Genomic DNA, 24,769 nt, shown 5'->3' on the forward strand with positions numbered 1-24,769 from the left:
ACATAATTAAGTTTCTAGGCTGCCAAATAATTCTTGAGATATCTGAAACAATTTCTGGGCATTTCTTTCATTCTTGTGAAAGGTTATGAAAATTGGGCAACCAAGACTTGCTTGCTCATTCATCTTTTAATGATTTTTACTAGTGTTTTCTGTCAGTGGACTAATTATGCAGAAACTGCCCTTGCTGTAATTAATTTTAGGCACAGGAATGTTAATATTTAGGTGACCTTTTGGTAAGTTTACCTTAAGTTACTGAAACTTCACGTCCTATATTTATATTCTTCTGCTAGTAATGTACTGGGAAAACACCACCCATCTGGAATCACTTAATGGAATTTGTAAATCAAGTAGTCAGGAAGACATCACGGGAGATGAAGAGGGCTGCTTAAAATGCTATGTGCCACAGCATACAGCGCCTGTCTGCCACAGTAAGTGATGGCCTCAAGTGCTTGGTCTCATCACCTTTCCTCACACCTTGGTCCATGGTTTGGTTTCTAGAAGCTCCCAGCCCCTCACTATGGCTGCTGGCAGGAAACTTTGTTGGCTGCAGCTATGCCTGTCCCATAGCCAACCTGGGAAACCTTCACTTAGGCCCTACCCCCACCACCTGCCCCAAGTCTCATTCCCTCCTGGTGGGCCCTTTGAATTTGACTGCCAAGTGCTGCAAGGGAGCCCTCAAAGGCAGTTCCTTTCCTGGCCTTGTCTGCAGGCTGGGAGAAATCTTTTAAAAGAAGCATAACTGATCCCAGCATTATTTATGCAAAATCAGCTCATATCCTCATGTAATCTCTCACAGTTCTAAGAAATTTACTATTTGTGCTTAAATTGTGCTGTATCACAGGTTCTTGCCTGCAAAATGGCATCAGTAATGCTTCTTCTTTCTAGCACTTGCTCATCACTGCTGTTCATTGTGTAAGAGCTGGCTGCTGTAATGGTTACAGGTTGTCTGGCACATGCACTGAAAGCCCCAATCCTGTGTTAAGTTCCTGCACTGTCCCTATGCCTGGGGAGAGCTGGTTGTCTTGGAATGGGAGGACCAAGGACATGCTGGTGAGGAGCACATCTTAAAGATGCAATTGCATATTTAGGGACAGCCCTGCAGGACCAAGTCAAGCACCTCTGTTAGAAATGGGGTCACAGTCCTCAGCTCTCTTCTGGAGGTGGGTATTTGTCCCTGAGAAAACAAATGCATTCAGAGGTCTCCTTTGAAATACTATTAAAGAAGGAAAGAGCAGGTCTCTCTGATAGCTACTTACTCATCTAGAAAAGTAGTGCAGAAGAGGTTCAAACTCACCAGCCTTCAAAAAAGATGGGCTTAGATTCCTGGCTTCAGACTGTCACAATGACCGGTGAGTCTCCTTCCATCTCTTACTCAAGCTGAGGCATTGCAAGAGCTAAGTGTGCAGGCTTGTGTCAGGTAAAATGTTGTGAGCCTTTAAGATTTGAGGAGTGCCTTGTACTGAGGTCTCCTGTTTCCTCAGTGAATTAAGACTACTGCAAACTAACAAAAGTGGTGGTATCCATGTCTGCTGTTAAAAAGGCACTTCTAAACATAAGGGTATTCCGTAACCAGAAATGCCTAAAGGATGCTGGGGAGCCTGTGTGCTTTGCCGTGTCCTTTGCTGGTTACCTGGTAATGTGTAAGCTCTCAGAATGTATGACTTCACTGCTCCTGATGGCTTTCAGGCTAAGCTAGCATTTGGAGAATAACTGATTTAAGCATCTCATTAGTTCCAATTATGGAGCTTTATCCTTATCTGCATTTGCACTTAAGCTTTTTTTTTTTGGGGGGGGGGGGGGCTGGAGGGGGGAGGAGAGGGGAGAGGAAGACAATTTATCACAATGTAGTAGCTGGGTCGTAAGCTCAGCAGAGGCCTTCAGGCATGGCAACAATACAAACCAGTAAATAATTTCTGGCTCAAAATTATTAGGGAAGGGATGGGTAGGGAAAAGCCTAAAAAATTGCTTTTCTGCCACTTGAGAGTTTCTGAGCCTATGAATCACCAGGTAATTTAGGAACATACTCAGACTGTATTTTGGAGCTTGTACAAGGTGTTGTTCTAGGTGCCTGAGACCTTGCATCCAGAACTGAGGGAGCAGTTGCACTTAGACCACGACCTAGGCTCTGCACACATCAGGAAAGCTAGTTAGACTGTCTGCTGGGTTAGTTTTCTTTTTGCTTACACACTTATTTTGCAATTTAGTGTTTTCAGTAAATCGGAGAATATCTGTATTTAAGTAAGCTTAAAAGTCAAACAATAGAATAACGATCTAAAAGTATACTCAAGTACTACTTTGGCCTCTTTAAATACCACGTCTGTAGGACAGCAATATAGAAACAGGGTTACAATGTCTTGCCTTTTCATAAACGCTGTGAACAAGATTCCAACAAAAGAATACTGTTTTTATACCTAATCAGCTGTAATGAAAGAATATGAAGAACTGTCATGTGCTTATTAGGGGAAATTATCAGATATTCTTTTATATGATGAACTAACACACTGTGCTGATAATTCTGTAGTGCACACTAAATTACAATTAAAGGCCTTTCTGCTCCACCAAAATCTCATTTATAATCTCTATGGAAATACTCTTCCTGCAGTTATTTCATTTATGCTTCCTTTATCTAATTACTATAATATTGGTCCTGAATCATATTTTCTTAATGTACCCTTATTCAATTATAAAGTTATTTTCAAGTACAGTTACTTTATAATACCAAGTATATTGCTCTGCAGCCTTCGTCATTCACTGTACTATTTAATTGGCAATGTTTTCTGAAGGTTTTCCTTCTTTTCAAAATCAGCTTTTTATTGTAAAGCACAATACATCCAATTACCTTTTTTCTCATCATTTTCAAGACAGAAAGGAATGGTTTGATTATTGCACCCTTGCAATCAGATTTCTCTCTCCTTCTTTTTTTTTTTTTTTTTTTCCAGGCACTAGTGTCGAGAGCTCAGCAGAAACCTCCCAGGGAACAGCATCATCCTGGGCTGTACAATGTTCTGCTCCTGCCCCCACAGCTACATAAGTGTTCTTCCCTTAGAAAGTCTTTCCTACCCATGTTTCTTTTCATCTTTCCTTCTTTTCCTGTGCTGCCTATTCATTTATTTTTTGTCTCCCATTTTAAGTGTCTTAGTCCTTCAAGTATGCTGTATGTACCCTCTAAAGCAGTGGTTCCTCTACAGTAGAGCCTGAAATTTCTTAAATGCAACAGGAGCTGTTCATGAATGAGGCTGAGTTTTGCTAGATCCAAGCAGCACTGATTCATGCTGGGAGTTCAGGGTGCCCACGACTGAGCCCACTATAAACTTGTTATAACATCATTAATGTCTCAGACTCCTTGAGAATGTTTCAGGAGCCAAGACTGGGCCTGGTGCCTGTGCAGAAAAAGAAATGCTTTCATTCCGTGCTTAGCTGTAGGTCTCCTGCTCCAGATGGGTAATACAGAATGAGAAAGCAGCAGCCTGCCTGAAATTGCACAGCAAGAGTCAGGAAAGGAACAGGACCCCAGCTCCTCATGGCAGAACCGGCCAGCTCTTCCTCAAAACGGGACTGGGAGCAGTCCCATGGTGAGAGAGTCAGCTGGGGCACAAGGAGGCACTGTGCCTCTGACCCCTAGGGCTGGTGGTAGCCAGTTACAGCTTTACCACAGCTTTGTGAATTATAATGCCTTTGTAATTACTGGCCATACAGATAATCCGTTGTGTTTTTCTTGCTTAATTCCCACAGATTATAACCTTCTCACTTCGCTCGGCTCTGAGTGAACAACTCTGGTAGAAAATCACAACCACTGTTTAGAGGATGAAGAGGAAAGGACCTTTAACAGTAAGAAGCTGAACAAGTTACTGTGTGCTTTAAGTAAGTGTTAATGCAAGTCAGACAAGTATTCGGATACTTAGTTTGATCCACTGTAACTGAGCTGAGCTCTGCAAGCCAAGCACATGGGATATGACAAAAGACAGCAAATGCTAACCAAAGATGCAGTCACCATCAACTAATAGGATACAGGAATTTCCTGTGCCACGGGCTCTGCCTGATTGTACAGCCCCAAAGACAAGTCTGTGCCCTCGAGCCCTCTGTCCACAGAGGATTGAGCCCAGCTTCAGGCTGTGCTGTATATTTTTGTAGAATTAGAGAATTTTACCATGAGTTACTGCACAATAAACCCACCTCTTCATTTGTACTGAAGTGGGGACCCTGTTCCATTTTTTACAGCTGCATATTTAATATGTAAAAAAATAGGAGTTCATTAACGATAAACGTGTTTCTCTCTAGGAAGTCTTTGGCTTAAATGCCCATTTTCAAACATTATATGTGAAAATACTAAAGTCCTGCAGTGGGTCACTTATTAAAAATTTGATTTGAAGATCAGCCTACAAGTCATAAACAGTCTCGTAAAGATGTAACTATTGTAATAACTTTCCTTTTCCCAGTTGGAAATATATGATGAACTCCTCTGAAGCACCTAATGTATGACTAATGTTTATTTGTATTACAAGCAGCTTTACAGCTGCAATGTTCCAAGAAAGCTTAAATTCAATAAACAGCTATTATAATTCATAGAACAGTGGCATTTCCTCTGTAAGAAAATATAACCTATCCATTCTGATTTTTTCAGAATCCAAAAAGAAAAAAAAAAAAGGAAACTTTTAGGTATATTACCCCAAAGTGAGATTTAAACAGCTCCTACCTCCATGGCTATATAGGCAGCACAGCCAGACTCTGGTATTCTAAGTTGATGCGGCAATACTCCACAAAAATTATTTTGATGCGTAATTTTTCCTTATGTTACAAGTGATGTTATTTGGCATGTTATACCATATTACAACTCATGCAGCAGAGGATTTAATGGGTGTGATAGTCCCTCTGAGCAGATCTGAAATTGGTACATATAAGCTACATTATTTTTCTGCTGTATGACTTCCCCCAAATGTATCCACATAAATTTTCTCACCTGTCTTTCCCAGTTTCTCGTTTAAAAAGGTCATCAAATTGAAGCATCTTGTGGCGAGAAATCATATATGCTTTTAATTGAGGCAGTATCTGATTCATCAGCTGCAGGTTGTTATATACCAAGCCTTTACCATCTCTCCTCATGTAGCTGCTAGGACCCCAGAAGATAAACACAGCACCATGGCTCATATTTAAGAGTTCGTTGCGGTTTCGCAAAATCCTCTGAATACTGGAGTGTGCAATGACTCGAAGGCTCGTTTTGTTTCCAACATCTCTTCCATAACCTCGAGTAGGTGCATCATTCATTCGTATTACGCACTCTGTCTCGTCGATTCTGTCACCTTGTTTACTTCCCAGAAGGTGTCCAGAACTGGTTACCAATGCACAGCTCTTGCAATGCATTTTTAAAGGCTGCAAAGACAGACATACTCAAAATTAGCTGTGAACACCCTCCCATTCACTACATGATAACCGTAACTAGTACTTTACATAGACATGGAATATTTTACAATGAAAATCTCAGAGGACTTTTTATAAATCTCTTTCAGCATTCTTCCCAAATAACTGGGAACATTCTACCTGTACCTTTTATAGAGAGGGAAAATGTGTGTAACCCTTACAGTTCTTGGTGGAATTGAATCCAAATCCTCCTTTCCACTGCTGCTTAACCTTCATATATAGTAATGACAATGGCTTCTAAACTCTTCACAGCTGCATAGCATTGTACTTCTTCTATTTGCTATAAATGAGCTCTAACTGGAGTATTTCGGATTCCTCCTCTTCCAGTTTTTGCATGAAATAATCATTTGTAAGTCCTCATAAGCACAAGTGTGAATAGCTTTTCAACTCTATCGTCAGGACATCTTGCTAAGGGAAGAGAATTATGTCTTGGTCTAATCCTTCCATGCTATTTCCAAATCAGCACCATAACCACTGCACTGCTCTCATACTTCTGTTGTGGTTCTGCCATCAGAGCTGGTCATTAACGTCTGCATAGCTTTTACATGACAGTGAGTTTAAAAGTTACACAATAAAATGGAACAGGAGGGGCCTGTTCAGTGAGTGTCTGACCTAACAGAATCGCGAGACTACACCAAGCTTTCATGAAAATGCATTATTAATCGTACTACTGAATTAAATAAATACATAAATAAATATATATAAAAATGAGGAGTATGTAAGCTTATCTGCTGCCCAGCATGAGAACTGAAAAGGAGCAAAGGGTTAACAGCATCCCCAAAGTGTTGATTTCCAACAAGAATACAGCAAACTGAGACATGAAGACTGTCTGAAGGTGTACCTCCGTGATCCTCTACGAAACCATATCTAGCAGCATCTAAAGCCAGTAAGACCAAATTACAGACCATACAGACTGTGCATCCCATGCAGGGAGAAAGCAGTAGCCTGACTTGCTGTCCTGACTTGGCGTGCTGGCGTTTCTTGCCAGAAGAGACAAACCAACCAACTGAACACAAACTGAACAACTGAACTATGGTTAATGACAAAAATAAAGACAACCTCAGGGAACAAGCTCAGTCAATCAAAATGACTGTGAACTAAAAAGACTGCGGTTCTAACACCTTCCTGGTGAGTACTAGACTTGTTTAATTCCAGAGCCTCCAAGGCAGACACACAATGGACTGGGAGCAGTCATCCCCTGCACTAGATGCTGGCCTGATCCAGCACTACTCGTTGGCTCCAAGTTCTACCAACCTAAACCCACCCCTGACATCACAGGCCTCAGCACCTCTCCTGATCAGATCCCATGGCTCTCCATGGCAGCTCGTTGTTTGTGCCACTACAAACAAAGCTAGCGTGTCCTCAAGTGTACACTTGATGGATTTATAGATGAGGAGCAGTTAGTACAGCGGCATATAATTATACTTGGTATCGACCACATACATATAGGCAATAAATAATTAAATCAGTGTGTTATGATGCGCAACTCAAAAAACTCTACAGGTCAAAACAAGACATAGCCTAGGTCTGAGATCATCTTAACGCCCTGTTTGCAAATACTTCAGCATCCAGTATTTGAAGGAGTTGCTTTATTTAAGTAATGTTTTTAATTCTGAAGGAAATAAGGGGTTGCAGTCTGAACTTGTTTTCTATGAGAACAGCTAATGAGTGATTGTTTTTTTTTTAATTAAAAAAAAAATAACTAAATTATACCGTTTCTTTAGCTATACAACCAGTAAGCTTTGGGTCTCAATTTCCCAAACAATGTCTTTTTTCTTTCACATACATGGACCGTAATCCACAGCTAATGATATGAGTAGAAATGTTCATGCTTTTGTGAGCCAAGGCTTCTAATACAGTATTTACATGCGTTTTCCTTTAAGCTTTCATCTGACACTTTGATAAATTACCTAGCAAAAGGCTCTAAGGTGAACTAGCTTCTCCACCATCATGCATGGGAAAGCAAGCTGAAGTGCTAATGAGGTTAAAGAAAATGTAGTCGGCACCAGTGTTAATCACATGGGTTTGAATATCCACATTGCGAGACATTTTCACCTAAAACAATCTCTGCTGGTTTCTGGCCTACATGTTACTTGTTTCTTTTAAAAGTCTGCCAGAGAATATCATTTGTAAGGAAATGAGGGTAACCACAGTGAAGCTGTTGAAACATTTTTTGTGGGGTGAGGAGGGAAATGTCAACATTTGCTAGATTAACATTAACACTCCCAAAACATCTGTCCCACATCTTGTTTGAAAATGGCTCCTTTTGGGAAAAGGTCTTGGTACTGAAGCATTCATGTATTACCCAACTAATACTTCAGTGATGCATGGGGGCTGATAACTTGTGCCTGTTCCGGGCAAGTCATTTACACTCACCTCACTGAGTCTTTCAGTCTGAATGTACAAAACTCACACCTAAAATTGTCAGAGGAATTCACAGCCAACAGCCACAACATTCTCATACCAGCTGTCTCTGAGGCCCTGACAATATTGAAAGCAAGGAGAAAAACCTGTTGGCCGTAATATCATTGGGAAGGCAGTGGTTGCACCAGAAATGTCATCTACTTAAGCAATAATAATGGAGGCACAAGGCATTGCTTTGGGATTGATGACCAGCTGGGAAAAGTTGATGGCCTGAGAATAACCAGGGGCCATTAAGCCAGAAGAACATTAAGTCCACAGAAAGCTCTCTGCTAAGGTAATTATTACAGTGATATGTGGAAAAAAAGCAAGCCAAAAAAAGCAAACCCATGACATACGAGTTATATTTTAGGTAGGCAGTGCAACCCTTACTTCATTAATCTTGCTTCAAAATGCCCAGAAAAGTGAGAGGTAGGTGAGTTTTATGGCACCTCTATTAGCTACCTTGAAACATAACACAGAACACATGTAAAAGCTGCTACCATTTAATGGCACCCGTTGTCACCAGCAATAAGCAGCTATGTTTTCATGTGCACCTGAAGTACACTGACAGCACCTTGCACACAGAGCACGTGGCCACTTCTACAGCACAAGTCAGTCGTGTCAACACGCCGGGCACTTAGTGACAAACTGCCTGAATTTTTTCTCTTACTTCCAGTCAACCAAAAATTCACAGGGATAGAGGGGAAAAAGATTACAAGAAAGCAAGCTGACTGTGCTAGTACCCTAGGAGCTGGCAAAATGAGCTGGTGCTTTTCCCTGATAGAAGGGCTGTCCCCAGTGAATGAAGGGCGCAGGGGAACCTTGCCAGGTTCTGGTAAACCCTGAAACAGCTCCGTGGTGGCCATGACAACTGAGCACAGCCTGGCACAACTGTAACTATCATGGGCCAAAATGACTCCTGGAAGCTGTCACATGTTACAGCCCAGTCAGTACTGCTGCTATACCACATACTTCTGGCTTGTTTAAAAGCAACCAACAAGCAAACAGCAACAACAACAACAACAAAAAAGTCAGAGTTGTTCCTGTATTTTCCAATTTGAGACAATCTCTGCTGTGCTATTGACTTCAAAATCTATGTTGTCCAATGATAGAAAAATGTTATTTTCAGACACTTTATTGCTCAAAAAAAATCAATGGAAGAATGTTATTCCTGATTCAAAATATGTTACTCTTAGATACAATTATTTTCTCTGTGATGAAATCAAGTGATCAATTTTTATTTATTTATTTTGCTTAAAAAAGGCCTTTGATTTTAAAGCCAAGATTTTAGAAAACAAGACAATTCCCTCCAGTAAAATAAGCAGCACTGGAAAGCACACTTCTTCCTACTGAGTCCTTAATGACCTACTTTCAAGACCCCTGGGTTCAGATCATTCCACTATCAGGAGTATAAAAAAGTTTCCTTTCTATAAATAAAAAAAATCACATATTTTATCTTGGCAATAATGACCTGGCCAAAAAAAAAAGAAAAAAAAAAATTATCTTCTGGAGTGGAGAAAAGCTCATTACTGAGTTCAGCAGAATAAGACCACCTATCAGTTCCTTAACACCAACATTCCTAATAGATACAGCTGGAAATATTGCAGATGATTTCCAAGTGTATTGGAGTGAGCAAGAGACCGAGAAAGATTTAAAAATATCCAAATTCCTTTTGGATGAATGACCTTTAGCTAAACATCTGAGACTGAAAGCGCAGACCGTCAATGAGGCTGCTCAAGTAACTGAAATAGGGCTGCCACCGGTAGCGTTCTCTGCTGCTGGAGTACCTGAGAGCTGTGGGCTCCTATTGCCCTGCAACACCTCCACAGAGCTTTTTGTTCCTCAGCACACTTGTCTCCTATCCTACCCAGAGTGAAGAACCGTAGGGCTTCTTCACCTTACGCTAACCAAACCACACCAACAACCGGCTTCACAGCAGCTCTCACACTGATGCTAGCATAAAAGCAGTGGTAGAAATTGGAACTGTGATCTAAAGGAAAGCAGAATTGTTTCTGTTTGCAATTGAATTAATTCAGGTAGGGCAATATTAATGGCTAGATAAGGTACCCATGGACCCTGAAAGAAACCGTCTTACTGATTCAGAGGATGGCCATCTTCTTCCAGAGCAGGCTTTTTTGTTGTTGTTGTTAGAAATTAGTGAATTTCTTTGGTAGGACTTACATGTCTACCCTACCTAGTTCCCTTTGTGCCTGGCCTACACACAACAGTTACCTTGTGACACTCACTGCGTGCTACCTCAGTAATTACTTTTCCTGTTCCTTGCCTTGTGCCCAGAACTTGATCACTATTTCATACCTGATAGTAACAAACACTGTATTTACCCGAGGTTCAATGTAACTTGTTACTTACGACTCATTCTTGATTGCTGGGTGATGAGCTACCAGCAATGACACTGTGCAATTAACGCACTGCTGTTAACATCGTACTTTGTCCTGGCACCTTCAGGCCAGTTTGTACTTTCTTGGAGCCTTGAGCAGCTTTGGGGTATCTCACCAGCTGCTGGCTTGAGACAGCTGCTTTAGCAGGGGCTGGCTGCTCCTCCCCAGTTCTCCTCTCCCAGTGGCTCCTAGGGCAGTCTCCCTGTCACGACAGCACCCTGACCTTTGCAGGAGCTGCAGGTACCACAAACGCACAGACGGCTGCTCCAGCTCTGGTGGGCCCCTGCTACCCAGCACAGCTCCAGGTACAGGGCCTCTCTTGCCATTACACCTGCCATTCACAACCAAGCTATAGCATGTTGCTTCCCAAGGTGCATCTCCTTCCTTAGTATTTTTCCTAGGAGACAAATGATTGTAAGGCCTAATCTATTCTTCTTTGAGAAATTCCAATCACCTTAAAGTAGAATAGAAACCCTGAAGCTGCACATTTGCAAAGTAATGTCTGCTCTACGAGTCAACGCAGCAAGCCGTGGGGCTCAACCTGTCTCATTAGTGAACGACAGCTGTGCACTCCAGAACTGCTTTCCAAATTGTAAATTACTTTGGGAGACACAATCTTGTGAAAATAATGCAAGTTCCCCAATACTTTTTACTTTGTAATATATTGATGGTGGAACAAGGGCATGTGAAAAGAACTAAACATGAAAAAAGAGATGCACAAGTATTTGCTTTAGTATTTCCCATCCCCACGCACCTGACACACTATGAAATGATGCTCTCAAACTAGTCTGAATAGCAAATATAATTCAGATGCATATCAGGATATTTAGGTCATATTTCTATGTATTAAAAGCTGGAAGGAAAAACAGACTGAAACAGCCAAAGCATGTAGAGGATTTTGAACCTCAACCAACCTCAACTTTCTGTGGAACGTGCCTCTTAAGTCTCTGAGAGTTTTGTTTTTGTGGTGCCAAGTTCTGATCGAAGACATGATTTTGCTTTGACCATTAAATTCTCAAACATATGTTCAGATAAAGAGTGTAGGTTCATTTTTACACTACGCATGCCAGCTCAGACTTTCCCCTCAAGTTTCATAGCTTTTTGTTCTTTAACCCTTATGCTAGCAGGTACAGAGAAGGCCTTAAAGAGGAAGAAAGATCCCCTGAGCAAATACATTTATAATTTTTGTTGAACTAGACTTTCAGAGCATTAGACATTCTGCCATGAAAACAAAGTGCATTATCCACTGAAATGAAAGCGCTGATTGCTTTGAAAACTGTATCCCAGTGACTGATACCACACAAGTAAATAGAAAGGGTTAGGAGATACCACTTCCCAACATTGTTAATCCGTATGCAAATCCAAATAACAAGCATTTGCAGTAAAACTTTGCAATTCAAAAAAGGTCTGGCAAGTCTGTTTAGAAAGATAAATGCATGTCTGTTTAAAAAGATAAAAGATAAAACAAATGAATTTCTTATTACTTCTCTTTGTTTCTTGAGATGTAGAGCTTGAATATGCAAATGTTGTGGAAACATTAGCATCTTCATTTCCCATTGATTCTTCAGAGTTAATTATATAACTGGACTCTGCCTTCAGATATTTGATAAATCGAAACAGTGAAATAGCCAAACTTCAGCAAATGCATTCATCACACCAGTGATCACAGAGCCCTAGGTTTTATTTCTCCAAGGAATGGAATATTTGTGTCTGCCACGATATTATACTGATGGGCATCTGCAAAACTTGTAGTAAAAATATAATAATTCTATTTTCAAACGGTCCTTAGGCGAATCTAATTCAATTTCTAAACATGAGGCTGTATTACGAAAAGAAAAATAAAAAAACAAATGCACTCCATAAAGCTTTCACTGGGATAATTTTCTTAGAAAAAGTACCGTTCAGCACATTAGTCAATGAAGAGTCTTCTGCTTGTGTGAAGTGTTTTCCGGCACATTAACTCTTTTTCAGGGAACTGCCTGCTAGTCAAAGCTTCCATTAGATTAATTAAAATATGGCTCCTCTCACTGGAAAGGAATGGCATGAGTTTGGTTACAGGACATTGACCACCTACAGAAACCAAGCCCTTGCTAGTCACATAAAATACAAGCGGAAGCAGTGCAGGAGCCCGAACAACAAGATAACTTGTAGGACGGGGAGCACATTTCTTTTCTTATTTGGAAGCATGATTACAAGGTGCTGATGTTTTCCCCTAAGCCACCTGAAGTGAATGTAAGGTGCAACCTTGCAAATTGTCAGCACATATAAAGCTAAGATTTAGAGAGTAGTTTCCATCCTGCATCCTATAAATGTGTCCCATGAGGAAGATTAGTATCAATCATAGGCTTATTGGAGAGGGAGATAGGATACAATGATAACCTGGAGCTATCAACTAGAGTAATGGTCTAAGAAGAAAAAGCAATCAGAGAAAGAAAAGAATATCTTCAATGAAAGACAGCACTGGAAAATCAGGCAGGAATGCATCATGTTGATGAACATGAGCTGTTATGAGAGAGAGAATCATACGAACAATATACAGGCTCAAAAGAAATGGTTATTGCCTAATGTTTATCTTAAAAGGAGTGCAAATAGACATTCATATTACATCAAACTGCTTTACTTTTGTTCTGCAGCTGAAGTACTTGCACTAAAATGCAATAAAGCAACAAGCATGGTGTCTTAACTATGCAAACTGTTACCAACATTTCAGAAAAACAGGAACTATTACAACAGTCCATAGAGAAGGCACTGGATGCTTTGGATTTTTGCTTCTGAAAGTTCACACATCAGCTTCTCTCATCTGCTTTGGTATGTTTTGGCAATTCCTCATGGAAATATGCCCTCGGCTGCTCTCTCTGCACCTGTCGTGGCTGTGCAAGATTTTTTTGAGCTTCAATTTTCACAGGGTCACTCTTTTACCTAACCCAGCTTTAAAGGTGAGCATCATTGATCCTTAAAGACTGTGCCTAAGTTTTCAGCTTAAAGCTCACGTCTTTCTGCGACACTTTGGCTCATCCAAATACATCTAAACTCTCACTAGAGCCGTATCCTAGAAGGCAGTAGCGTGACAGCAATTGCAAGGACACAGGCACGCCTTTCCAGGGGCACCCAGTTTTCAGATGACAACATCAACACAGCATGCTGAGTCTCTAGGACAGAGCAGAAGAAATTTAAGATCAAGTATCTTCTTAGAAAGAGTCACTGACCCCACAGAGAATTTTCTCTAAAACGTATTTTGTCTTTTATTTTTCTACCTTGTTGAAGTTGACTGCAATAAAGAGCAGGGCTCCTTATTGCTTTCCAAGGTCTTTGTTTCAAAAACCGTCAAAAATGTCCAACCTCGCTGTGTCCTCCAAGACCTTTTGATTTTTATGTGGCTAGCTTCGTATAATCCTCATCTGTTTATTTTATAGTAACCCAGACTGCTCTTTACTTCTTGACAATAAAGGAAGGTGCCAGAATCTGGTACTGGTACTGAAACTGGTACAACTGGTCAAAACACCCATCTCATTCCATAGCTACAGGATGTAGAAAGTCACTGGGACTTCTCCCATGTGCATACGTAGAGAAGAAAAAGAGGGCGGGTTTGGGGCTAAAATATTTCTATCTTTAGTTTTGGACTAAAACAAAATGACAAGAAAATATCTTGCAGACGTTAAATAGGTGCAGATGCAGATTTTTAATTTCTTATAATTTTAAACTTATTTTGGACGACAACTAAATTTGAAAAATATTCCTTTGAATTCAGGGGTCAACACTCCTGATCAGGAAACAAAAATAAACATATTTATCCCACTGGGCTATTTGTATCTATCCTGTTTCCCAGTATGCAGGTTATTATGAAGTTAAATAGTCCCAGGAAACGTTTAGCACTGAACTGCACCTGCCACCAAGGGTTAATTAGACAGTCGAGGGGCACTCTGTCTGCCAGTGTGGCAGGTGATTCCCCAAGGAGATGAGATTCTCTTAATTTATATCAGGAATGTCAAAGCTATCTTCTGAATGAGTGAGGGGTAAATAAGTCTGGTGAAAGTTTGAGGTTAGCTGGTATCTCTAGAGGAAACAGGGAAAAAGGCTGGCTGAGGGGAAAGGAAGGGCTCTTTCCAATGACGGCACCCCGAGCTGCAGGGCAAATGAGAAGAGGGAATCTGAAAAAATGAGCCAGGGAAGAGCTGATAGCAAGGCAGCTAATTACAGGGAGAGAGCGGGTTTGACCTTGCTAGAAGTAGAGTTAAGTAGATTTCCATATCTGTGCATTTCACAGACATTTATAACTGTGCCATCTCTTGGGGCCATGGCACGTAAGTGCTTTTATTTATGTTTTACTGTCAGCTGATTTGAGTGAAGAATAATTCCCAGGCACTTGGCTAACGCTCTTCAGCAATACTCCTTGCTTAAAGACGGAGCTTATCTATAAACTGGGGAATGGTATAACTTAAATCCAGTGACCCTACACATTAAGCCAAGGTATTTGAAGTGTAGAAGGGCATGCCACCGAGAGGATGTGAGAGGCAGGTTTAAGAACAGATACCACTGAAATTGGGAAGAAAGGAATCTTCTAGCAAGCAGCAGCAGACGGGGAGCCACCCTGGGAAGAGGTGAAGTGCAGAGCCCCAGAGTCCCAAGGGATTCGTAGGTGCTTTACACTTTATCTGCTTTTTATTTTACATTAATAGTCCTAAATTGCGATCCCTGAATGTGATTTGTGTGTCATTTGAAGTGCATTTTACTTGGTAGTGACATTAAACAGTTCCTGCTCGCTTCCCCTTTTTTTGCAGGGAGGTGGAGGGGAGTTTATTTCACCAGATCAGTCTTTGGAGCAGTTTCACAATGCAAACAGGAGGCAAAGAGAAGTAAATAAATAAATAAATATATAGGTGGGTGGAATTACTTTCTTTAGTGACACTGAACATCCAGAAAATTCAGCCCCAAATGCTACAAGATGGGTGGTGGTGGAGGAACGAAAAAGAAAACCTGACAGCATGACCAAGAAGCACAAGGCTGCAGAGGTCTTTCAAAATCTCTCTGTCTCTTTCATTGCTACAAATCACCGTTACTGAGCGCCTTGAGATGTGATACCTGGCAGCAGGAAGCCCTGGATTCTGAGAGGAAGGCTGCTTTCAGGTCACTGTACCTGCCTGCCTGCAGCCCCCAGTTCTTCTTTCATGTCCTTGCGCCTCTGTTAAGCATTTTCTTCAGAGCAATAGGCATATTCTGAAGTTTTTCAGCACTGGACATGTAGGTCATCTTTCCAGCTTTACTGCCCCACATAGTGCCTGCCCACCTAAACAGCATTTTTGATAAATCTAAACCTCTCTAGAGCCGCAGTTTCAAATCTCAGGAGAGATGGCAGGGCCTCTTCTTCATTACAGGGGAAACAATGACATGTCACAGCTTTTTGTGTGGAAACCTTTCAGCAAAGACTCAGAAAGGCCAGCTTCTCCTCAGGCACAACCACTTCACTCCACTGACCCAAGAGGTGTGCAGATGGTTCCTCCTGTCCTTAATGCAGGGCCCTGGGGCAGCCCTTGGGGCTGAGCAGAATGGGCTGAGGAACGCCCACAGCTGCCAAATCCCACTGCCTGGCTGACAGGGAGAGCTGGCACCCTTCTCCCGCCACCCGCCTGACATTTTCAGCTCCTGGCTTCCCTCATAGCCCCGCACTCGCATCCACCTTGGCGACTGCAGGCACATAGCAGGGCTGTGATGCCCGAGCCCACAGCCTCAGCAACCCCAGCCAGGCTCTGCGTACCTCCCGTACCAGCACCATCCTCTGTGATCCCCACCACACCCCAGCAAGGCCACCCGCAGCCCCCTGCCTGTCTCACAGGGCTGGCAGGCGGGACAAGGTTGAGGACACAGGACGGGGCACAGAAGGGACGTGGCGCAGAGGCAAACACGGTGACAGCCTTTGCCAGGAGATGGCATGAGAGCATAATCCTGACTCGGTGTGCCCAGCCGCAGGCACTGCGAGATGGCTGTCCGTGCTGCTCACAAGGAAGAGCCCTTGAGGACACTGGTCACCCTGATGCCCTAAAAACCACTTAATTTCACCTCAGGTGTGGTACTGCCTGTGCTGTGCCAGGCCTGCCTATCTGCACACCCGGGGGAAGAACAAGTCATCCTCCTAGGAGGACCTGCTGCCTCCGCTAGCGTGGCACGGCCAGAGGCAGCCTCTGTCCTGGAAATCCGCATCTGAAGAAAACAGCAGCCAAACTTTACAGACATGTCAGCATTTAATTACAGCTGCGGTGTGGTTAAAACCCTTCCCTTTCTGTCATGTGTACTGCTTCCCAAAACAGAAGATTGCAACCGTGCAGAATTTCTACCCTAAAAAAAATAATAATCACACCACAGCACTACTATAATTAAACAAAAATTAATTACATCCTATAGAACAGGACAGGTTCTGAAGGCTTAACTGGTTTCCTTTTTAATTATTGTATAACATTGTGAACACAGCACAAATCTTCTTTTTAACATGCTAAACACATTGGAGGTTGTTTGCTTTAAAAGACTGCAATGCCACATTTGCATTTAATTTAAAAATAAGTTATTAAAATAGTTTATTTTGGTTCAATGTGTATTTGTTCACCATGGGACTATTTCACATCAGAAATCAGATTTTTTTTTTCCAATTGGTATTGAGCAATGGACATCTGGGAAAGCAAATAAAAAGAACAGATCGATACATTTTCAAAGGAAAGCTTGTTAATACAAAAGCACTTGGTCCTGTCACAACTGGATTATTTTTTAATATTCACTGTTGCCAAAGCAATCGATCCACATCCCAAACCCTACACAGAAAGTCATATTTTTGATGGGAACAAAGCACCACGACACTAGGAAGCAGAACGCAAGGGCAGGCATCACGCTCTGAGCAGGACCAGCCCCTGGACACGGGCAATGGCAGCGGGCGGGTGCCACTGCCCCGTCCAGCTGTGTTTGGAGGGGCAAGGCTGCCCCAGTGCCTCACCGAGCTCAGCCGCAGGACAGAAATTCCCATTGCCACATCCTCACCAGCCTTACACAGGGAGCAGGCCAAGATTTTGGCCAAAAACGCACCGTAGGCACCCTGATCACCTGAAAGTCCAATGAGGAAGCAGGCAGTTGGCTTGCACACTGCTGAGGTTAGGCAGCAGCCAAGCCAATATTTCTTTAAACTGCTGTTTTACGTTGGGGTTTAGGAGCTTTAGTTGAGCTAAGTCCTGCTTTAGAAATCAAAGCTCTTCACAGGATGTAAGTCAGTGGCCCTCTATTGAATAAAAGTCCTAGGGAGCCACTTCTTCGCGGTCACACACCTGATTCATCACTCTCTGAAAGCTCCAATAAATCTGTCGGGGAAGCCTACTAATTGCTAGTAAATCACCAGAGCTGGAAGTGTCACAAGCATATGCAAAAAGAGTAAAAGTGAAGAGCATAACATTCAAAGAGCTCTGGGGTGAAATCCTGTCTTGAACTTGTAATCTATGTGAAAATAAATGATGTATAATGATTACTAAATTTGAAATCAAATCTTCACATGGGGACAATTCAATAAGGTTAGGTGATTATAGGACTATGCAGCAGCATTAATTATGGAACCAGAAATAGCCTCACGTCCCTCAGAGGCTACAAAAGCTCTGCATTGCTTTAGTCACCAACATCAGAGGACACTCTGACAGTCTGGGGGTTCTCATTTGGAATAAAAGAAAGAAAGAACTGAAGGCATAAGCCCAGAAATGACTGGCAATGATCCTAACTTGTCATCTGAGCTACCATTTTGCACTGCCAGTTGATGGGAAATGAAGTGTGATCAATTCCAGTCCATCGTACATTGTTCTCATTGACTGACCTGCCAAATCTTTGATTGAATAATTAGTTAAGATGTGAATATCAGACATTTTGCACAGTGCTCACAAGTCAAAGCCCTAATGTTGTCATAAAATGGAAAATTACCATGTTATCTGTGACTTTGTATCTTTCACGTAAGCCTTGATGTTACCAGAATATGGAATAAAAACATAACGGTACATAAGAAGTAGTAAAATCCAGAAGCATGAAATCCAGAGGTCAGTGCAACTCCTGGAGTAATACAACATACGCTTTTAATCTTACGTATGGATAATAAGGCATATCAGATGGGATTAAATATGTGTTCCTCACTTACAATAGCTCACTTTAAGTAGCGGCCTGTCTATTTGCCAGCCTCGATGCCAGGGGAAGGGAGCGGCACTAACCCAGGTACTCTGCGGTGACTGACATCAGTGCTGACATTTTAATAGCAGCTGCTGTTTAAGAGCACCACCACCATCCTGTGACTCTTAACAGCGATTTAATCTAGATTTGATGCAGCAAAGCTCTTTACACCAGACAATCTGCTGTTAAGGCAGATGAGGAGGTGGGGACTTCTTTACTGCTGTCACCCAGCCCTACCGCGGGTGCGTAAGAGACTGGGAGGCGAGGTGAGGCACTGCTCCACATCACAACCCCAGGGCTGCACTGCGAGAGAACAGGGACACTGCGGGTACTTTTCTCTCTCAGACACAACTGGTGATAGCTGTGAATGCAAACCAGTTATTAGTGTAAAACGTGACACCTGACTTGCAAATTGGGCCCTCTATGAGCACTGTGGCATTTCTGCGTTCCGCTCACATGCGGATGCGGTCACAGAGCACAGTGGCGGTGTCGGAAGTCACCACCTCCCTCCCCACATGCCATTCTGCTGCAGCCCTGTCTGCACTCAACACCTTTCCCCTTAATTCACTTGCCTGTTCCCTTCTTATCTGCCAACAGACAGCAAAACCAGAAAGAAAAATGTACAAATTGGAAATGCAAATGCATTATCTAAAATGCAGGAACATGCCACTGGCTTAGAAAGCAGCAATGGAGAAGCCATGTGAAAGAGAAAATATCCTACTCCACATCATGGATGACTAATTCCTTCCCACACTGTGTTGTAATAAATCCTAGCCTTTGCTAACACAAGAATAGGAGAGCTCTTTCCCAGAGCTAATAAAGACATGCCCTGCTTAGCACTTACTTTAGTGTGCATAAACGGAAGGCATTTCTGGTTTGCCAGGCAGTGGCACCTCAGACAACCCAAGGAGAACAGGCTCATCTTCCCTCCTGGGCTGACAGCAGGTTATGGATGCAATGCCATAGCATTGTATCTGCGAAGGCAGATACAATGGACATCACACTGACCCTATCCCATGTCCTTATTTTTAAATTGGCAGCAAATACTGTACCAGAGCAATCCTAGCGCTTGCTGGCTGATTGTTTTTCCAATCCCTGCGCTCGGCAGGTGTGTGACATAGCTGGGGCGCGCTGCGGTGTGTTTCCACGCCTGCTGCTGTAGTGCAGTAGTTTGCATAACGCTTTGAAGTGAATGTTTCTTAAGAGGAAATCTGCATTAAAGAGGCAACACATGTATCACACACAAGCTATATATTCAACTTCAATGCCTATCTTTTTTTTATGCCAAACCAGCTTTCATGTGCAACTCTGTACCAACGGGATCTGCAGATTAGGGCAGTGACACCGGTTGGACCGATCACCGCTTCCAATTGCTTCATCAATATTTGCTTAGGATGTCTACAGGCAAGCTTTGTGCAGTGCACAAACTCTTATTAGGGAAATGTGAAATGCAGAGATGTTTGCCATGTGCAGCTGAGCATGGTCGGACGGAACCCGGCTCTGTGCGTTTTGCAGGTTGAGATGGCTTCCTCTCGTCTGCTCTGAGTGATGCCTTTTTGCCCTATCTGACAACCAGCTACCCAACGCTTCCTAGGAATATTTTACATTTGGCTCCTGCTAAGTGAAAGAGTGGAATGACCACCACAAGCCCACAGACAGACAAAATGCTGACACACCATCTTCACCAGAAATAACAGCACACTTCCTGTAGCTATCCATGGCGATTTGGGTCTTAGAAGTTACTCAGCCTCCCTCTTCAAGAACAAAAAAACTTTCTCTGTTGTTTTCTACAGGGCTTAGCTCTGGTGAGTATTAATTAAGCACTGCGAGTATCACTGCAGAAAAACGCCTCCTTTCTCCCTGCTAGCAAGAGTAGTAGCAGGGGGTATATAAAACATAAAATAAAATATTCCACCCTTTCCAGATTAGCCCAAAGCACAAACAAGTACTGGCATTCTCTTTGTTCTTCTTACCCAGAGCAAATGCTACATCAAGTTCGAGAAAGACAGTTGCATCTTGAGCAAATTGGCTCCAGGAATCAATCAACTTATCGCAGCCAAGAAGCTAGGATGTCTAGACTTTACACTTGTGGAAATGGTTACTAGGCATTCAGTAATAACGACAACATGATGGGCTGACAAGACTTTGTTTTCCTCTGAGATTGGAAAATTCTGATTCTGCTTGGCAATAAATGTAAATTATTTACAGTGCAAAGATTTGGCAGATACCACGCAGTGTAGTGCACACGGGTGTAGGTAATTCTTATGTACAGTAATTGTGCACTATATATGCACCGATAAAATTAATAGAACCGCAGGCAGAATATTTCTATCTTGAATAATTTTCCACATATTAACCATTCATCTTAACACCATGCCTTTTTTTTATCTGATTATTTTATTAAAAATTGGTAGTTTTTTCCTTCAGCTAAAGCTTATTGCACAAAGAAAAATTTGCAATTGCTTAGCAGGTCAGGTAACAAGTGGCTGAAGAAGCCTCAGTGCTGCACAAGATGCCAACAACCCCCTAAATAACATTCACTAAATGCATTTTCACAAGCAGCAATCTCTTTTTACTGAAATGGTAAATGCAGTCCTGCAATATCTGAAAGAATTAAACTTCCTCTGTGAGAATTAGCCATACAGCATCACAGGAGGCTCTCCTTATCCAGCATCAGTTAAATTTTGCTGTCTCTAAGAAGCAGATTAAATTTCCTCTTTACAACTCAGTTTCCAACTGTCTAACACACTTCAGCAAGCTTTCAGAGGCAGGCTGACATCACTGAATTCTCTCTCAAACCCAGGCTGCTTCCTTTGAATGAAGCCTCTCCACTCACTATTTTTTCAGTGTTTTTCCTTTTCTTTCAGTATATCCTTATTTTCTAGGATAAATCTCTCTGCCACGTATATGCCACTGCAATGATACAACATAAATGAAGCACATCTGGTAAATTAAGAGCTCATTTGAAACATCCCTGAAATTCACACTGAAGGATGAAGGGAGCACATCAAAAATGTAAGATGTTGCAGAATGTCAATTTCAGAATGTTACAGGAATCAGTGGGGCATGCTATAGATTTCAGACTTTTTTCTGTTTCTTTTGTATTTGCTGTCTGCATAAGGTTACCAAAGACTTTGTATGGATAAACTGCAGCCTACGGATTGTTAACAAAATGTGCTTTCTGTATGCATTCATCATTTGTTTAAAACCTACACAGCTGTTACTTTAATAAAGCATGTTTTGATAATGTCAATATATTTACAAGTTTGGGGTCTACATTCCAGGTTTTTTATTCTCTCAGGAACATAGCAGAGGTTGCTTATGTCTAAAACATGGAAATTAAAACCTTTTCTGGACCTTAGTAAACAACTTTCCTTCTGGTGACCAAACAAAGCTTTTCTTGACTCAAGCATCCCCAACAGAATAGGATGGATTACTGCATATTGTAGTCTTAGATTAATGATATTTACTCTTGTCACCATATTGCCAATTGTGAAAAATATTATGAAATTTTAACAATATTGCATGTTTTTTCTTAAATCTCCAGCTCCGAGAGTGGTGAGATTAAAAAAGAATTTGATTCTTAGAGTGGCTGACAAACTGAAAAGTGTAATGTGCAGTACACCATGAAACTTCAAAAACAGAGGAAACAAACTCCAAATATACTACTAGTGTTTATAGTATATGATATTTAAACTAATGCATTCATTAGACACAAGTTCTGATTGTTTGACTTGGATTGGCCATAGCCATGATATAGAAGGGTTGAAAGGAGGATAGAAGGAATTAAAGGCCTGTCAGTCTGACAGATTGATGGACACCATGATCTTGAAGACCTTTTCCAACCTAGATAATTTTATGATTCTGATTCAGGGAATGCACAAATGGTCATGGATGCTAACTCTAGACTTCTGTAGTTATCACAACTGAGATATTGTTGCTTAAGCTGTATCTACTCTCTACCCAGGAGTTCTGAGTAGTCCTAACTGGGAAGTGTTGCATCGTATTCTTATCTTTAACCATGTTAGCCTTGGGATTCCCACCAGGGGCTGGAGAAGAGTTTCACGTGCTAACTCACTAAACCTACCGTACTCCTCTGCTTCCCAAAATCAGTTCTGCAACAAAACCTGAGAACTTCCTGTATACACAACGTTTCTGCAGGGTAACAGGCCTTCAACATCACAGCAAGTCCCTTCTACTCAGCCACCCTGCTGCTGACTCCCGGTACTCCCAGACAAGCCACATATGTTCCAGGAAACCTATTCCTACTCCCTCCCTCTCACACAGAAGCACTTGAGTCTATATTTGCTTTACTCTTCACACTTCAGCAGAAGACTCCCTTGTGCTGCTTCCCCTCCACTTCTTCTTCTGAAGAACGAGCCACTAAGGACTCACCTGCCATATGTCCTGGTAAAACAGTAAGGCCATTTGGGCCATTTTTTTTTTTTTTTCTCTGCCCTCTTGCCTTCCTCCTGAGAAGAAGCCAGCAACTCTTAAACTCCATCTTAAAGGCAAAATTTTGTTCACCCTGGGAGAGCAAATTCACTGAGTTTCAGCCTCTGTCCAGTTCTTGGCACTCCTATGCAGCTCTCAGAACAACAATGTGAACGAGAATGGTTTTTGTTTGTTTGTTTGGTTTTTGTTTCTTTACTTCAAGTGAGATTGTAACCATCTTGAAACACTCAGCAAAATCCCTCATGCCAAGTGTGAGAGATGTTACATGCTGCCTTAAAAATTGGTCCCAAACGAATGAGTCACCTTCTTAGTAAGTAGTATTTGATAGGACTGATTTCCATCACAAAGCCACCACTGCCTTCTAGCATCCTGATGGCTTTGTCAGTGAAAAAGCCAAGGACTGGATGGGTACAGATTAGGATTACTCGTAGGGCAAGCTTTAGCTGCCAAACTAGCCTGAACTTTAAGTACTGCTCCCTAACATTCCCCAGCCCACATAGGAAAGTTTCTGATCTATTTCAAAGGACACTTCCAGCTTGTGTTAACACAGCAAGGAAAGTGGGAGCCTGAGCCCTGCCTTTGCTCTGTCCAGGCTGACAAGCTACCTAGCTGCATGTGACATGAGCACACCGATCCCACAGGCTGCTAGCTCCCAAGCCTTACTGCACTGTTTGACTAGGATGAGATACTGTTCTCTGGCACAAGTGCTAAATTTGCTACAGCAAACTATGACCACGGATAGTTTTTGAAGCAAAGATGTGCCATGAGAGGACACTGTGGCTTTTCTCTATGTAACTTTATTTTGGCAGAAAAGAATCTTCTGAAAAGATCTTCCTTGGTTAGCAGTGAATATGTAATATATCACCAGCAATCCCATTATTACACTGCAACTAACTTTATTTAAACGACTTCCACCCTCTCAATGGTTTCCGGCAATTCCCTGTGAGTTTCCATCTCTAGTACGTCAATGAAGCCAGTTTCTCAAGCAGCAAGAATAATCCACCATGGGAATAATAACTGCATTTGCCAAACGTACACAAATAAATTAGACTAACAAAAGTATCAGTTCAAAAGCAAAAACCAAACCTATTTGTATTTATACGTATTAAATGCGTTTTTGTCCCATCTCTTTCATTTCATAGAAGGCAAACTGCAAGAGTGTGATTCTTGCACAGAATAATCCTGCTGAGCCTCACTTTTTATCCCAGCCTCTTCTCAAAATTCGTTCCAACTGCTGAGTGTGACAGGTATGCAGCAATATCCACTTGGTGATAAGCATTTGTGACAACATTTAAGTTGACCCAGTTTTCAAGGTAGTTCATATATCTTAGAAGAAAAAAAAATCCCCATCAATGAATAGGATAGGAATGCTATTAGAACATTATTGTCTCTACTGACCCCTCCCAAAGAGAAGAAGAAATGCTTTTCATCTGTATTCAGCCTTTCTCGTTCTTAGGTTATTTTTATTCAAGAGGAACATTATTGTTATAGCAAAACAAGTATATTACACCAAAAAGCAGCCCTACCAAGGGTATGGCTATAGGGTAAAGAAGTGCTTTGGACTAGACAAGTTGCATCACCCTCTCGCAGTCAAGCCAAATTTTACCAGATTTATGGGTACAAACACTTCTACATCACAGCCTCTTCAAGAACAACTGTGCCAGTCCGTGATTACACCTACTCTCCTCTCTCACCACCTACAGGTCTCTTTAGCATATATCTGCTTTCTGATTTCCTCCCTTTGCTACCAAAAGTAGCACTGACAAAGATATTCCTGTTAAGATGCCAACAGCCCCCACTGCCATTTCGTTTAGGCATTCCCCTCCTAAGCTCTAGAAATTCTGATTTCATTAGTCTTTCTTTCTGACAAAGAAAAAAAATACATCTGGTCCTTCCACTGACCAACTACAAAATCAGAC

General features: G+C 41.8%; 1 protein-coding gene across 2 annotated transcripts in view; it reads right to left on the bottom strand.

The window, feature by feature from the left end:
* ST6GALNAC5 (ST6 N-acetylgalactosaminide alpha-2,6-sialyltransferase 5) overlaps window positions 1-24,769 on the bottom strand; it is a 74,168-nt gene that overhangs the window by 8,780 nt on the left and 40,619 nt on the right. For both annotated transcript variants that reach the window (XM_072041709.1, XM_027463077.3), the window contains exon 3: window positions 4,958-5,367. In XM_072041709.1, the coding sequence (XP_071897810.1) occupies window positions 4,958-5,367 (410 nt within the window). The remainder of the gene's footprint in view (window positions 1-4,957; window positions 5,368-24,769) is intronic.

This window comes from Anas platyrhynchos, chromosome 8 (genome assembly GCF_047663525.1).
Source record: "Anas platyrhynchos isolate ZD024472 breed Pekin duck chromosome 8, IASCAAS_PekinDuck_T2T, whole genome shotgun sequence".
Lineage (NCBI taxonomy): Eukaryota > Metazoa > Chordata > Aves > Anseriformes > Anatidae > Anas > Anas platyrhynchos.